General features: G+C 43.0%; 1 protein-coding gene across 5 annotated transcripts in view; it reads right to left on the bottom strand.

Annotated features, from left to right (window-relative positions):
- Positions 1-1,421: 1,421 nt before the first annotated feature.
- Positions 1,422-16,306, bottom strand: part of Trpc4 (transient receptor potential cation channel subfamily C member 4) — a 165,744-nt gene continuing 150,859 nt past the window's right edge. For 3 of the 5 annotated variants that reach the window (XM_013348890.2, XM_026783710.1, XM_026783951.1), the window contains 3 exons: positions 7,611-7,652; positions 7,433-7,522; positions 1,422-5,177 (listed from right to left, as the gene is read on the bottom strand). In XM_013348890.2, the coding sequence (XP_013204344.1) occupies positions 4,467-5,177; positions 7,433-7,522; positions 7,611-7,652 (843 nt within the window). In that variant the 3' untranslated portion in view covers positions 1,422-4,466. The remainder of the gene's footprint in view (positions 5,178-7,432; positions 7,523-7,610; positions 7,653-16,306) is intronic. The other 2 variants (XM_026783208.1, XM_026783471.1) reach the window with 2 other exon arrangements.

Below are 16,306 nucleotides of genomic sequence, written 5' to 3'. Positions count from 1 at the left end.
AGACATCTCCAGCGTGGGTCAGGCCAGCGATGCCTGGCTGCACCCCACCCTGGCCCTGGTCTCAAGACCTCATCTTGGCTCAGCTTTTCATCCTCAGCTCTGTCCCTTTCCAGCAGAGTGGGTACACTTCAGACTGGGTAGACGCCATTGACACCCGTGTGCCTTTAGGCTTATTACAAAATTCTACATTTGAAGTGAACCAAACTTGGTATGTTTCGAAAACTCTAAGAAGGGGGCTTTTAAAACCCGCTAAAGTGATTTCGTACCAAAAGTGAAGGATAAGCGTCTTTAGTTTTGCTTCTCATTGTGTAAGTTTGGGCAACTGCAGGTGTCTTCCTTCTACTTAAGGAACTGGAATAAGCAATTCTCCTGAAGGAAATTCCAGCTGCTAGAAGTCCAAAGAATCTGATGTCTTCCCCCGAACACCTGATAGGGAGTTGTAAGCTTAGTTGCTGTTTAAATTTTGATTTATGCTTCAACTCAACTCAGGCACTGAACATCAAGGTAAGTTTAGTGTTTTCATAAATCTCACGAGCCTTTGTTTCTTCGGTTATCTATGGAGAATTTATTTAAGACAGTTTAAATATTTAAATGTAAAAATCAAATAAACAAAGCATGATAAACCGCTTGAGCAAAACGCCACCTAAGACTGTAAAATCGCTGGAATTTGTGGTGCCTAAGGGAACTGCCAGCGGTGTACACTGCAATTTTGAGTTTACTAGTAGCTCTGTGCTTAAAACTTAAGAAAAAAAATAGAACTGATTTTCAGCACAATAACCTATAGTCAGACAGGTGGTCCTTGTGAAATCTGGACCAGCGTGAATGTATTCACAGAGATTCTCAAGTGGTTTCGGTCAGGCTGGTTTTGAAGGAGGTTGAGGGTGGGAGGCAGCCACCCTCCCTGTTGCTAACAGGGCTTTGTGCCTAGGAACGGGCGTGCTTGGAGAGGGGTCACAGGACTGGCCATGGTCAACTATTCGCTCAGCTGAATTCCCTGTCTATCACGAACTAGTTAGTATAAGCGGAGGAAGGCATTTCGTGCCATGATCGCCTAGATTGTCGCTCTAGCTGCTAGAAAGCCAGCTGCCCTTATGAGAACGCTGTCTTGAAAGTTCACTGATTTCTTTTATTCCGAGTATTTCTTTCTAGTATTTCCTTTACTCCCCTAGAGTTATTCACAGAGCACTATTGCTTGCATTCTTGCAGGGATCCCTGAAGTAAGGCTGCTAGTCATGTCGTAGCGAGGGATGACATTTTTTTTCTTTTACACTCTTTTAATCACTAGCCAGCAAATAAAATATGATTTAATAAAATTTGTTATACACATAAGCGACTAAGGAAATATAATTTGTCCAGGATTATAAACACTCTGAAAAATACTTCATCATTTTACAAAAAAAAAAACCAAAAACCTACCAGTTTTTCAATAGCCAGTTTTCTTACAAAGCAAATACAGATTTATTTATATGGAGACCATCAGGATCACACCACTGGCCCACAGGTGTGTGTGTGTGTGTGTGTGTGTCCTCATCACACAACACTTCATATACACGAGAAGGCAGTCTTGTTAATTTATTTCAGATCTGCTAATGTTCAGCTGGACTTTCCATAAAATACTCTATTAATCCAGGCTCCCCTCCCCCAATGTATATTTTCTTTTAAGATCAAGGGAATAAAACCATATGTGTGTGTGTGTGTGTGTGTGTGTGTGTGTGTGTGTTATTAACACAAATGGAAGGCAATTTTTAAACTTCTCTTGAGTATTGGGAATTTCTATGTATAGGCAATAGAATAATGATGGAAAACCAGGTTGCTTACTTAAGGCCTTCAGAGCAGCTTCCTTCACCTGAGAACCACTGTTACTTCCCATTCTTACTCTGGACAGTCTGTTCCTCCTTGTTAATGCTGCACAGTGATCAGAGCATAAAATATCTTCAGGGCATTGGACACCAATGGCAATACTTCACGCCTACTTATAGGGCACCTATCAGTGACCTCCCAGAGCTGTGAGCGCAACCATTTCCAGGACACTGAAGTAGGTGATCCACACACACACACTCACCAGTCACCAGGTTTCTGGGAAAATGTCAGCTCTCCTACCCAATACGGAAAGCTACCAGACAGAGAAAAAGGATAAACGTGGCATTGGTTTTATTAACTTTGGTGTTGTTTGAAGCATAGAGAGGATTTGAAGTTCCATTCTGCTAAGACATGCAGAATGGTGATATACAGGGTCATTTATTTAAAAAAACACATAAGATTAAAAATAAGCCTGCAGAACTCCTATTACTGGGTTACTGGAATATTCTGGTAGAACTATAGTTTACTCTGTGCGCTGATTCACTGGAGATAAAGGTGTACATGAAACACTGCACACGTTCACCAGGTTAGGGTTCTCCAGACACCCCCAGTCCTCTCTTAAATCCTCAGACAAAACAGATGTAGGGGTGATGCTCAATGTCTTGGCTTTCTAATACTTCAAATCTATAGCTGGGACACTATGCTGCTGGTTACTGAGACCCCACGATCATACTGCTGGGATCCCACACTGCATACTGTTTACCGAGACCCCACACTGCATAGTGCTTACTGAGACCCCACAATCATACCACTGGGACCCCACAATCATCCTTCTGGGACTCCACAATCATACTTCTGAGACCCCACACTGCATACTGTTTACTGAGACCCCATGCTGCATACCTCTTAAAGTCCTCTAACTCCTGTGATGTGATTTGATCTAAAGATTTAAGTTTTGTGCATGATTCTTATTTTACAAGAAGGGACACACACTTGTGGAGTTTTACCTAACTAACTGTCAAACAAACAAACAAACAAACAAAACAACAACAAAAAACAAGGCTTCAGAATCGGAAACCCCTCTGTGCAGACAATGCTTTCCTTGTGTTTATGTTTGGGGCACTGTGGTGACCAGAATGACCCCTAAGGGTATGGAAAAGCTCCTTCATGAATGAGTTACCTTAGGTTATGGCTTGACTGGATTTCCTCATCTGGACATGAGATAAATGTGTCTACCTGTATTGTCCACACAGAAGAGTGACTGACCCCATTCCAGCTGCTACTTCTTACTTCACGGTCATATTACAGCTTGGGTCAGCGCTAAATTATGTAATTCCTGGAGTCTTCAGAGACAAATCCTACAGTGAAACAGACTCAACAATTTTCACTGATTTGAAGGAAAAGCTAATTTCATGTGGGGAGGGAACTTCCTGTGGCTCCTTAAAAGAGACGGGAGTAATTAATTTAAACTTTAAGAAACTGCCAGTGCCATCCTGAGACTATGTGTGAGTGTTTTCCTTTTAAAAATCTGGGAAAGGAATGCCAGATAAGGAAAATTATCTTGTAAACAACAAAAGAGGCAGGGATCAGTCACTTCCCATAAGGGAAACTATACACTGTATTGATTCTCCTGATAAAGGTTTTGAGTCCTTTTCTTCGTAAGGAAGTATCTACCCGTCACTGGGGAAGCGGGAGCTGTCCGGCTTTCATTCCTCTGCTAACAGGATAACAACACTGAGTGCTCAGAGCATTGGAAAACAACTTTCCTTGACTTTGGGCTCTAGGGCGATTTTACTTTCACCTGGGTGTGCTCATTCTCTTGAACAACCAGAGTTTATTGTTTTATTACTGAGAGCCTTGCCAAGAGCTGCGTTTCCAAACTGGGGACAAAGACAAAGATCTACATTTGTCTTGATAAGCAGTTGAACCTGAAGCTCACAACTGGGCTTTTTTGTTGTTGTTGTTGGAGGTATGAACTTGAGGACAAATTGCCAACACAAACCATCAGCCATCAAGACAAACCTTCTTCTTCGACTCTTGAAAATAGAGCCTAGAAGACTTGCAAACTGCCTCAGACTTTCTTGGTACCAAAGGGTTGGGATGTAGCTCTCACGGGCGGATGGTAGCTTGTTTTAACTATGTCTGATGTGGTAAGAAGTAATTTGGTAATGGTTGTTTATTGGAGACAAGCTGTAGTGTTGCATGGAATTCTTCAATGAATAACCAACCATCTCTAGCAATCCCTCCCCCCAAGTTGTGAAAATGTCCAGCCTTGAATATTTCCCTATACTCCGTTTTTGCACATAAAAATGGCTACTGTAGGAGTCACTTACCACATGTAATCAATTGCATTGGCTTTAATTGAAAAAGATAGCTAGAAATTTTCTGTGGGTGGTTTTAACAGTACAAGGAGTACGAGGTGCTTTTATTTAACAGAAACATTTGTAAAATAAACTGTGAAAGCAAAAGCAGGCTACAAAAGGCGGGGAGGGGGGAGGTTCAGGTTGCCTCTGCTTTGTTCAAACATGTTACAGGTTGCTATGCCACGATGGATAAACACTAGAAAGTGTCAATTAGCATTTGATAATGGAATTTCAAACATTTCCCCCCACCCAGAGCACTATGGAAAATATGTATAGGTATGGTAAACATTCCTCCTCCGACTGTCACAATCTCGTGGTCACGTAATCTTCGAGGGCTGCTGTGTCCGTGGGGCTTAAGTCATAGTCTATGCTCGAGTCCTCCTCGTGGGCATGCTTCTCCTTCGGTATGATAGGGACAGTGTCTTCCACCACCACCTTCTCTGACTTGAAGGAGCACACTCTCTTGCCTACCTGTAAACCCAAAGTGTCCGTATTCCTTTCTCTATGGTCTACTAGTACACACTGTTCATTGAGCCCAGGAATGCTGAGGTCACCCCGTGAAGCTAATCCGTGGGATTCCAGTTGGAGATTTCTCTCAAGTGGTCCTGCCGCCTGTTGACGAGTAATTTCTTCTGAAACAGAGAAGATTTGGTTGGCGTTTTGCTCAGCAGCATTTTGTTTTGACCGTCTATGAAACAACCCGAAGTTTTTGATATCAGCCACAAAATTCACTTTTCTCTGCTTCTCCCTGGGCGGCTCCTGCAGCACCAGAGCGGAACCATTGCTTATGGTATGTCTCTCGGAGGCCATGGCTGCTGACCTCGGGTGGATCAGAGTGGTTAAATCAAAGAGGCTGAGATTCTTTCTCTTGTCCTTGCTATTACCTTCACTGTGGCTCTTTTCGTCGGCGTCTGCTGAACTCGCCGCGGTGCCTGACGGGATTGTGGAGAGATTGCTTCCTCGGAGCAATCCCAGAACTTCAAAGCGGAAGCTAGAAATGTCTTGCTTTAGTTCCTGAGTGAAATTTAAATGACAGATTAGGTGGTCACTTCTGGAAACATTATATCCCAATGTCATAGACCTGAAATGGCCCTGTGCCTTTGAAGACCTAGGGCTCTGCTCTCCTGGGACTCTACTTACCAAGCCAGGCTCTTTCTGTGTCACCTGGTGTCATTTTGATGTAACTTCCCTGTCGGCATTTTATGTCCTAGTGTGACTATAGTGTGACCATAGTTGGTCTTCACTGCCAACATGACTGAGCAGAGAGATCCCCAAAGCATGCTCCTAGGTGTGTCTGTGATGCTGAAGATACAAGCCCCACTCAATGGATTAATTTCATGATGGATTCATAACACCATGGCACCTAGGGCTAGGTGGGACCTACTGGGTAAAGGAGGTCACAGACAGCATGTCCATGGGACTACATAGCGCCTTTGGCAGCCATGGTGGGAACTATTCCACCTTATCCTCTCTGCCAGACAAATCAACACTTCTTTTTTTTTTAATTTATTTATTTATTAAGGATTTCTGCCTCCTCCTTGCCACCGCCTCCCATTTCCCTCCCCCGATCAAGTCCCTCTCCCTCATCTGCTTGAAGAGCAATCAGGGTTCCCTGACCTGTGGGAAGTCCAAGGACCGCCCACCTCCATCCAGGTTTAGTAAGTTGAGCATCCAAACTGCCTAGGCTCCCCCAAAGCCAGTATGTGCAGTAGGATGAAGAAAGTATGGAATATATACATATTAGAGTATTACTCAGCAATAAAAAACAAGGAATTCTTGAAGTTTGCGTACAAATGGATGGAAATAAAAAACACTATCCTGAGTGAGGTAAGCCAGACCCAAAAAGAGGAACATGGGATGTACTAAATCAACACTTCTAAAACCATGACCCAGCCGGGCGGTGGTGGCGCACGCCTTTAATCCCAGCACTCGGGAGGTAGAGGCAGGCAGATCTCTGTGAGTTCGAGACCAGGCTGGTCTACAAGAGCTAGTTCCAGGACAGGCTCCAAAGCCACAGAGAAACCCTGTCTCGAAACCCGCCCCCCCCAAAAAAAATAAAAAAATAAAATAAAACCATGACCCAAATAAACACTTTCTCTTTTAAGGTGCCTCTCTAGTGTTTTGTCACATGAGGAGAAAAAATGGCTAAGGCACAAAAAGAAATCTTCTAAGGATGACTGTTCAGCAGATTTTTTGATTTTTTTTTTTTTATTTTCTTTGAGATGGTGGTTTCATATTATTTCCTCTCTGGAGTCTGCATATAACTGTCAGGCCACTTCGTGCTCTTGGGTTCACATGTCTTAAAGCATTTTTTCTATGCAAAGGAGTATCCAAAGCAAAATGACATGGAGCCTACCCTTCCGAGAAACTTCCAAGTCTCGGTACCTTGGGGAGTGTCTTACGGCAACCACTGTGTCCTTAAGGCCTGGCTCCAATTCACATGAGACTCCTAGATCTTTTTCCTATGTCTTTGGGAAACTTCTTTGCTCCCACCCTATCTCCTACTGCCCTCCAGGGCAAAGAGAATCGCTTAGCCTCATCATTGAGATTTACAGTAAAATATTCTGGAATTTAGTTGATTGACAATCTGTTCTGTAGGCTTGCCAGTTCCCTGACTTGCTGACCTCAATGAGTGCTTAGCTGCGGTTGCTGTAGAGGTCTTTAATGCTTTGGTGTGTTTGATTTTGCCTGTCAAATCTTGTTCACCTTAAACATTCCTCTAACGTTTCTGGACAGTCATGTGGAATAAAAGAATCACTTAACATTTAATCTGAAATTTCTCATTTTCCTGTCTTCACTCACTACCAGTCACATGACTTTAAAATTAGAAAATCAAGTCCAAAGACTAAGTTTAAAATGAAAGCAAACCTTAAATCCCTGCCCCCAAGAGCTGCAGTGATCCAGGAAGCTTGTGCTATTGTTAGTGGGCTGGTTCGTAAATGCTTCCAACTTAGAAATCAGGCTGACATAAAAATGGAAGGCTTACCCGGTAGCAGGGATTGGGGTCATGGTCAGCATGCTAGCAGGGCTAGGATTTCCCTTCCCACTAAGTTAAGTCCCCTTGAGAGTGAGTTAAATATGTTTCAAAGCAATTTGGGAACTATCTCTACTTTGCTACTGTCTTTCTGCCTGTCTTCCCTCTCCCTAAACTCCATAGACATTTAATTTAAAACACAGAAGGCATGACACGGATGTCTATAAACACATAGGGTTGCGTTTGCAGCTCTGGTTTTAGAGCCTCCACAGGCTGCCTCCGGGTGAAGCCTTACCTTGACATTCTCCTCTGTCAGGCCTTCTTCGGTTTTTGCCTCTCTGATCATGGCCGCCACGTACCGCTTCACCAGATTCCTCATGACCTCCTGAGAGACAGGATTGACATTCAGTTCAGGAGCTCAACTTTTGCCCATTTTAACAGCGATCTGGCGAGGGAACATCAGCATTACTTACTTGATATTGGTGGTGTCTCCTCAGGTTGTCGGCAGCCCGCCGCTGAAAGGGAAAAGACAGTCCTGTGAGGTTATACGGGTCCGTTATTATCCGAAACATTACTGCTTCTGTAGATAAGGCTGTTCTTGTTGTCTTTGGTCACCAACGTGGGGGGCGGGAGAGGCAATGAGCCATGGTTACAGAGAGGCATCGCACACACATCCAAAGAACCAGTGAACAAAAGTCAAAAAGCACACGTATTTAATCTCCAGGACTCTTCAAACACAATCTCAGTGATAGGAGCTTGGTTCTGGGGCAGGCCATGAAAGAACGAGCTAATCACACTGGGTACACACTCTGCAACCCTGGAAATACCCCAAGGTGGAGAGAGGAAATAACCAGGGAGGGAAATAGCAAATGGAGTTAATGCTTTTTGTTTTTTCATAAATATCAACACAGAAATATATAGAGATCAGTCATCGTAGGTGGCGATACATGACCGGAAAGCTTACGGGCAGTGAACTTGCTACAGACCATTGAAGGGAATTCCCATTTTAGCTAGATGAGCTTTCATAAAATCAATGAATGAAGAATTAATTATTCATCCACACCACTAATTAATCTTATGATTTTTAAGGCAGCGAGTGTGACTCTCAGCCACCTTTAACCATGGAATTTTGGAGGCAGCACCCAGGGAAGTCAGGGCTGATGACTGAGTCCTCCCAGTAAGTCCTCCACCACCAAGTCACGCCCACTGTGCTTCCTATGTCAGTTAGCTCTTCAACGAGATTGTTTCAGGAGAGGGGAAGGTGTGTGTGTGCAATGATGGAATGGGAAGAGCGGAAAGAAGATAATGATGACGGGAAAGGTCCATTAAGAGCTGGGTTAAATAACAAATGAGATTAAAATTTTATCTTTTCGTCTTTCACAAGTGTTCTAAAAGAACAAGCAAAAACCTGACTATGGTGACCCCATATAATGCATTTTAATAAACTATAGCATTAACCCTGAAGGATGAACACTGGAAACAATCTAAATAAAAACACTTATGCGATAAAGGAATTAGTTTTGAAAAACAAAGGGAATAATAGTTCTGGGTGTCTAATAAGGCTTTGATCTTCTTGTTCCTTAGTCAATATTTAATCACGGGCTGATAAAATAGAATTATAGAAAGAGCTGTGCATGCATATAAAATGATCATCAAAAAATAAATTTTTAAAGTCAAAATTCCATTCTACTGATCCTAAGCAGTGTCTCTGCTTCAGGACAAGCAGTGGGGGTATACAGAAAGGGGGGAGACAGGGCTCCGATTCCTAAAGCCACGAATCACTGAGAACATCGCTCAGTGCCTGGGAACTGGATTCTCTCTATGATTAAGGCATTTGCCTCCAAACTAGATTAGACCATCTTGAAGAGTGTAACGTGGAGTTTTATGCCTCGGCTGCCAGATGGGGGTGGTGTCTGCCTCCTGTTGAGACAACGCTCAAGCTAAACTCCAAGACAAAAAGCACTTCCAGAAGGAAGCAGTGGCCTTCCGAGCTCTGTGGACCTGCTTCAGTTTAAGAAAAGGAAAATACTGCCGTACGCCAATTTCTTAAAATATACCGAACAGATGACTTCCAGGATGCTTCAAGTATACACACCCTTAATTTGATATAAAGCCAATTCAGTTGGTTCGCCTTGCCTGGTTTCTTAGACTCGTTTTAAATTCAAAAAGATCATGCCGAAATAAGTCTGAGGTCATGGTTGAACATCACAGAGCAGAAGACTAAGCTTAACGTTGATAGAGTTATGAATGATAAGCAAAGATATCACGATGAGCTTAAATATTAAAACAGACACGGTTTCTTTCAGGTTCTAGAACCTTCCCTAATAACTACAGCCAACAATTTTAATTAAAATGTGAAAAGGAATGAAGAACATAGTTTAAAGTCGACCAGAAATATATTTGGCTTGGGAAAACATTTAAAAAGCTTTTTTTTTTTCTTTTTTTTAAGAAGGGCATAGGAAAAGCTTACTCAGCTAGCTGAGGATTTAAATTCCACTGGTTAGGTTTAAGGCTAACTTAAGGCGGTTCATGATTTGTCAACTGATTATTTTCTGTCCCCTGGGTCATTACATAATACCCTTTAGTCTTGCCAGGGCCACGCAGGCTGCATATCTCATCTCTTGCCTTCCCTTCTCTGGTGTCTCAGCAGAGATCCCGCTTTTCCTCTATGTTTTTGCCTCCCTGTCCCTCTTGTCTGCATTAGAAGCAGGTGGTGGTGGCGGTGCAATGTGAAGGAAATGGAACCAGGCTACACACAGAGATGAGCTGATTGCACCTCAGATGGAGAGACTTCAAAGTTTCACAGTGGAAACAAACCCATCGGGGAATTTGAAATATTAAACAAAAGATTTGATTCACAGCAGCTGACATTGGAGTCAGCTTCCTTCACCTGTCCACTTCCTCACGGTTTAATTGTGGGCAGACACAAATTAAAAATATTCCTGAACCCTCCAGCTTCATAAACGGACCAATCCTCTGGATTCCTTCCGAGGAAACACAATCTGAATGCATTTGCTTCTCTTTGTGGGGCCTTTATGGATTTTATCCTTGTCCCAGAACTTTGTTCAGCTAGATCATGAGGTAATGGGAGGTGGGAATGGGAAATTTACTTTTAAGAGGCCCAGCAAGAGAAAAGATGGTCAAACTCAGAAGTCAGCCGTCTTCTGTGGGAGCTCAGGATTTATGAAGTTCTCTGCCTGGCATTGCACACCTGCCATAGTCCCCGTGAATTGTCTTTTGTCTCTGTAGCACAGCTCTTGTTTGTACAGCCAACATAAGAGACATTTATTAGGTGAGGACATACATGTTCATATATAAAATTCTTCTTTCAGAGGCAAGAAACCTTTGAATGATATGTTGAACGAAACACACTTAAATGGCTTGTGTTCTGTAAGATGGAGAAGTGAGAGAGACACAGAAATGAAAAATATACCACTAAACACACACAGCGGGAAGCCTGTGAGCGGCCTGTGAGCACAGGGGAGAAGAGCTAAGGATCAGGGACTCGGAGGGAGGTTTCTAGCTAAACATGAGGCACAGGGGAGAAGAGCTAAGGATTAGGGACTCGGAGGGAGGTTTCTAGCTAAACATGAGGCACAGGGGAGAAGAGCTAAGGATCAGGGACTCGGAGGGAGGTTTCTAGCTCATCATGAGGCATCAAGATTTTGACAAGTCAGGGATACAGGTGTTCCTGAAAACCGGAATAGGATGAAGAGATCTTCCTGGTGCTAGACTGTGCGAGAGACTGGCAAAGTTGGTCTGGATTCTTCAAGAGAGACCTTCCACGGCACAGTCCAGTCTGTGGCTCTTAGTATCTGGATTTTTAATTAACCAAGTGTCTAGGGAAGGAAGTGTGACTGTTGTCTGGCATCAGGCAAGAAAGACCTTCACAGCTTCTGGCCGTGGCCGTAGACCCTTGGTGTTCTTGGTCTGGAAGCTGCATCACTCAAGGTCTCTGGGTGCAGCTTCACACAGCGTCTGTGTCTGCACATGGCTGGGATCAAAGCCCCTAGGGCCTCAGTCTGCATGCAACTACAGTGAGCTCACACTCTGGGGTACCGGAGGCTTCCGGTTTCTAATTCACAAATCAATGTGAGGAGCAGGACAATTAAACTGATGATTACTCTTTGCAACATACATAACATTGCTGCCAATTAGTGATATTGTTAAATGTTATAACAGACGCACCAGCAATGATACTTGGAGTACTTGTAACCTTTCCAGTGCAGAACGATCTGCAGGCTTTAGACGGTCTTGATCTTCAGGGAAGGGATCACATTCTAATCACCACTGAAATGGACCAACACTAGAGGTGATGGAAGTGTTTATGGCAATAATGTAATCAGGGGTATTCGATTTAAGGCACTAAGTGAATACGGCTAATCAGATTTCTGCAAGCTTTTGCAGGGCTGAGAGTTGCAGTTTGTAACTTTTAATCTTAATTCGAATGGTTGTCAATTCTGCCTGACAGGAAAGTGGGCCAAGATCAAAGACTTTGTTTAGCATGTGTCTAGGGAAGACATGCATGTGATGTTGCGGTTCTCTTTGTCACTTATACCATATGCACCTGGATTACATATGGAATATTTCCTGGCAGGATGGCGTTCAAGGCTGAGGCTGAAGGCATACCTGCCTGTCACCTCAGTATACGCCAAGGCCCCACATGGTGTGCTAGGCTTGGCTGTGGCACTGGAATCATAGAACTAATGGAGAGAGAACAATGAAGCAGCGAGAAGCCTTGACTGCTGCAAGGGAAGTCGAGGCTCCAACAGCTGCACCAGGCTCTCTCAAGCAGAGAGGGCTTTGCAGCCCGAGAGGTGCCCTGGGGAAGGCAGCGTAACATTTGCCAGCTTTTTAGCTTCTCTTCTTTCCAGGTCTACTGTGCGGAATAATGTCAGACCCTCTGCATAGAGCCAGTTCCCTGCAGTTGGCTTTCAGGGCCATTTTCTTTTATTTCCACTATGGTTCCTGTCTGTCACTGAGCTTCCGGCCCATGAATTATGCCATTTAGCCTTTCTTCCGCTTAGTGAATCCCTGTAAGGATGCAACCTGCTGTGTTGGCAAAAGGCCAACGCAGGACGGGCTCTTTACTCCAAAAATTGTGGTTTGACTCTGAGATGGATTGTCTTAGCCTCCTCTCTAACACACTTTCTCATCATTATAGAATGCAGTTGTGAATTCTTCTCAGTGATCACACTTTCTACGTGTATGAAACAAAGATGTAGGGTTCCTGGGTATCATATTGTCAGACCGAGCACTCGGGATCTTACTCCTAAATTTCCGGGAGTACCAAGCCCTTTCTATACTATCTGCCATTTGGAAAAATAAATTGAATACAAACTCCCTTGCAGCAAATCTTACAGTGGAAACTCAGGGGAAGCCAGGGTTTGCATGGATGGCTGCTATCCCTTCTGTAAGACCCACAGTCAAGCCTACTGAGAGCAGCGCCGCTCGGTCTGTACATTTTGACAAATTACCTCTAAAGATGAAGTGCAGGCGTGGACTACTAACTTCCTTCTTTTAAAATGCTAGGCGGGGCAAGTGCGCAGACTCTGATTCTCTTGCACTGACTTAATTATATTTCCGCGACAACTCATTAGACTTGCATAGCTCATCTACATCTCAGGGCTGAATGACACTCAATGGCCTTGAGACCATGCTTCATGTTTTACTACGCACTAAAGAGAAAATTATACAGTGGAAAATATAAAACTCAAGAAATGCTATGGTTTTTATCAGAGATTGGGTAGTATGGGAGTTAGTACGCTGCTCTTTAATTTAAGCATTCCAGTTAGAAACCCACCTGGGGCCTATGGCGTGAAGAATGTTTCACTTTAATTAAATGCTTTGGGGGAGCCATTGCCTTAGCTTCTTTGGACTTTAATTAAATGTATCTGAACCTTTCCAGAAATAAGCACAGAGGTTGGTTTTTATCTTATAAAGCTGAGGTAGGTCCTAATGCTTTCCTAGAATAGGGATTTCTCATTAAAGTCTCAATCTGAAAAAAAAAAAAACAGTTCTAGATGATTCTGGTATAAGCTTTAGTGCCAGTGAAGGCAGGGGCAAAGCATTTGACAAGGGGCTGTAGAGACACAGCTCCGTGGTGAAGGGTACTGCATGCTCTTGCAGAGGACCGAGGCTTGGTTCCCAGCACCCACGTGACATCTCTCAATCATCTGTAACTCTATCCCAGAGGACTCAGCACCTTCTTCTGAGCTCCAGGAGGTCACAGACATAAAATAAAAGACATACTCTGATTCTTGATTTTTTTAGCGTTATTATTTGATTAGTAGAATCTCCATGATTGTCCCTGGAGTGGGATTTTCATGATTGCCTAGGGAAAAGCCACCTGCCGGTAATGGGTTACTTCCATTATAAAAGTTTTGCTCAACAATAAAACATCAGTACTTCATTTATGTTTTCCTGCAGAAAGCGGTCAAGTGAAAGGCCGATTTACCTGAAAATACCAATCATCCATCAGAGGAAGTCTGAGGTTAAGACAAACATGAACACTCATGGCTACTGAATTACGATTGCCAGGAAGCATGAACAACAAGATGAGATCAGCAATAATGGGGTCCCGGAGGGCAACAGGGCAGTTGCTCCCAAGAAAAGCTGTGGTTCTAGGCCCTCTCTGAGAGCGTGCCCAGAATGACCCGCAGTGTGAAGTCACACAACTTATGAACGACGAGAAGCTCTAAGTGAAGCACAGTGGGAAAGTTAGAGAGAATGCCTTGAAGAATATAATCGCCTCTGGCTGAATTATTTTATGTTTCAAAAGCATGACATAAACGTATACACACTGCTGGTCAGAGCAGAAAGCAAGGCAGCCTGTTCAGACCTTTGAGACACAGTCAGCGGAGATCCCCGAAGGCTTCAGAGAAAAATCAAATGCTGAGTACCCAACTTGGAAACCAGCTGCTGTGTATGCCTCGGGATGGGGAGGGAGGGAGGGTGATGGGGAGCCAGGCACACAGACCTATTTGTACCCCACCCTCCAGCTCCTGTCCCCAAGAAGCAAGGAATCCTGAGAAACTGGATAAATAAACAAGTTCTTTCTTTCTTTTTTTTTTTAAAAAATAAAGTGGTTGGCCTGGTGATGGTGGCACACCCCTTTAATCCCAGCATGAGGGAGGCAGAGGCAGGTGGATATCTGTGAGTTCGAGGATAGCTTGGTCTACAGAGCCAGTTCCAGGACAGCCAAGGCTATACTGAGAAAAAAAATGTTTCAAAAACAAAAAGAAAGAAAGAAAGAAAGAAAGAAAGAAAGAAAGAAGGAAAGAAGGAAAGAAGAAAAAGACAATGGTTTGATTGGATAATCTCTAAATTCTCTTTGGAGGGTGATGCAAACATAGTTTAAGATTTGATTTGGTTTTGCAAAGTGCTTGTCCCCGGTCCTCTAGTGTGGCCTTTTCATAATGGATATGTGTATATGCAATGAACTGTCACAAAGGCTAGCCAAGGATGAGTGCCCTCACGGGAACACCAATGTCTTTTCACCTTCTTTCCTCATTAAAATCTTCTACAGTTTCACAACCATCTTTCTTAAAAAATTAAACTACATGCATTTATTCTGTGTGTGTGTGTGTGTGTGTGTGTGTGTATGCATGGACACATACACCATAGCATGTGTACAGAGGTTGGAGGACAGCTTTTAGGAGTTGGTTCTCTCCTTCTACCCCATGGGCCCTGGTCTTCAGGCTAGGCAGAAAGAACCTTTCACCACTGAACCATCTTTTGGTCCAGTTTGACAATAATAATTTTATTTTCTTTCATCTTGTAGATAAGAGCTTCAATACAAATTAAACATATATATTACACATATAGTATAATTTCTATAACACACATATATTCACAACTAAGAGCTCATAGTATATTTTCTATAACACACACACACATATATATATATACATGTATGTATATATACATATTCATAACTAAGAGCTCATAAGCCAAGCAATTATGTCTTTAGATAGCAGAGAAACAGTAGATTCCAACAGGATTGAGTTGGGCTGGGACAAAGCTTATTCAAAACCCTGAATGGGAGAAAACAAGAGCCATTTGGTGCTACAAAGAGTTATGAAGAGGAAGGCATGACTCAGAATATTTGGTTTGGCATAAATTCTCAAGTCACTAAAGTACGCACAATCAAAGGTCAGAAAAATGTATATTGCAAAGGAAAAAATGAGTGGTTTGTGGTCAATTAGCTTAAATTAACTTTCCGTGAATCAGATTAGAGCCAAAGACGCAAATTTAAAAATAGAGACATCAGAAGAATTTTGTGTTTTGAGAACAGTAATCTCCAGACAAAAAAAAAACTGTAACTCACATGATTTAAGGTCTCATTCTCAAAAATAGGAATTGTTCCTTTGATAGAAAACTGAATTTCATATGTAGCCATGCATCATCTGTGACCATGCAATATCTGTGGTCATGAATCTGTGACTATGTATGTCTGGCCATGCATCTGTGACCACGCATGTCTGGACCACGCATGTCTGGACATGCATCTCAGAAGCATTGCAGGGTTTGTGCTCCTCGGCGCTTAGATTGGGAGGAAGCCCAGATGAACTTCCAGAGCCTCCTTGCAGCTGAGAACTGGAGATGCCATGGACTAAAGACTATCACTAGTGGCTCTGGAGGCAGTTCTTAGAGCGGTCCTCCAGCCTTTGTGTGCACAGAAGAGGAAGATGCGGTATTAGAGGAGAGTGTGGGAGGTTGTAGCAAGTCTCACAAGCACCTTACAACCCAAGATTTCCTCTGCTTCCCCTAAAGGTGGAATATGAAAGAGACACATTTCCACGAGTTGGCTTTCCCTTTTCAAAACAAAAACACATGTGTTGGAGGCAATGTACTAACGGGCATCTCTGTGAGCTCCAGACCATCCTGGGCTACATAATAAGACTCCAAAAAAAAAAAAAAATTCTTAGACTAAAATACAGTAAATAGATTTTGATCCAGAAGGGAGTAAACTGGATATCTACATCCCACAAACTATTTTGCTTTTAATTGACGGACAATGACAGTAATTGCATGCATTGTTTATACAGCTTTTTTGTGTGCGACTGCATTAGAACATTGACCAATCTGTTTAACAGATGTTATTAGAATGCCTTCACTGCTATATCTTTTCCCACAGGTGCCATCAATGATGAGGCCACATATTTGC

Source organism: Microtus ochrogaster, chromosome 1, assembly GCF_000317375.1.
Source record: "Microtus ochrogaster isolate Prairie Vole_2 chromosome 1, MicOch1.0, whole genome shotgun sequence".
Taxonomy (NCBI): domain Eukaryota; kingdom Metazoa; phylum Chordata; class Mammalia; order Rodentia; family Cricetidae; genus Microtus; species Microtus ochrogaster.
This window is presented reverse-complemented; position numbering and strand designations above follow the sequence as displayed.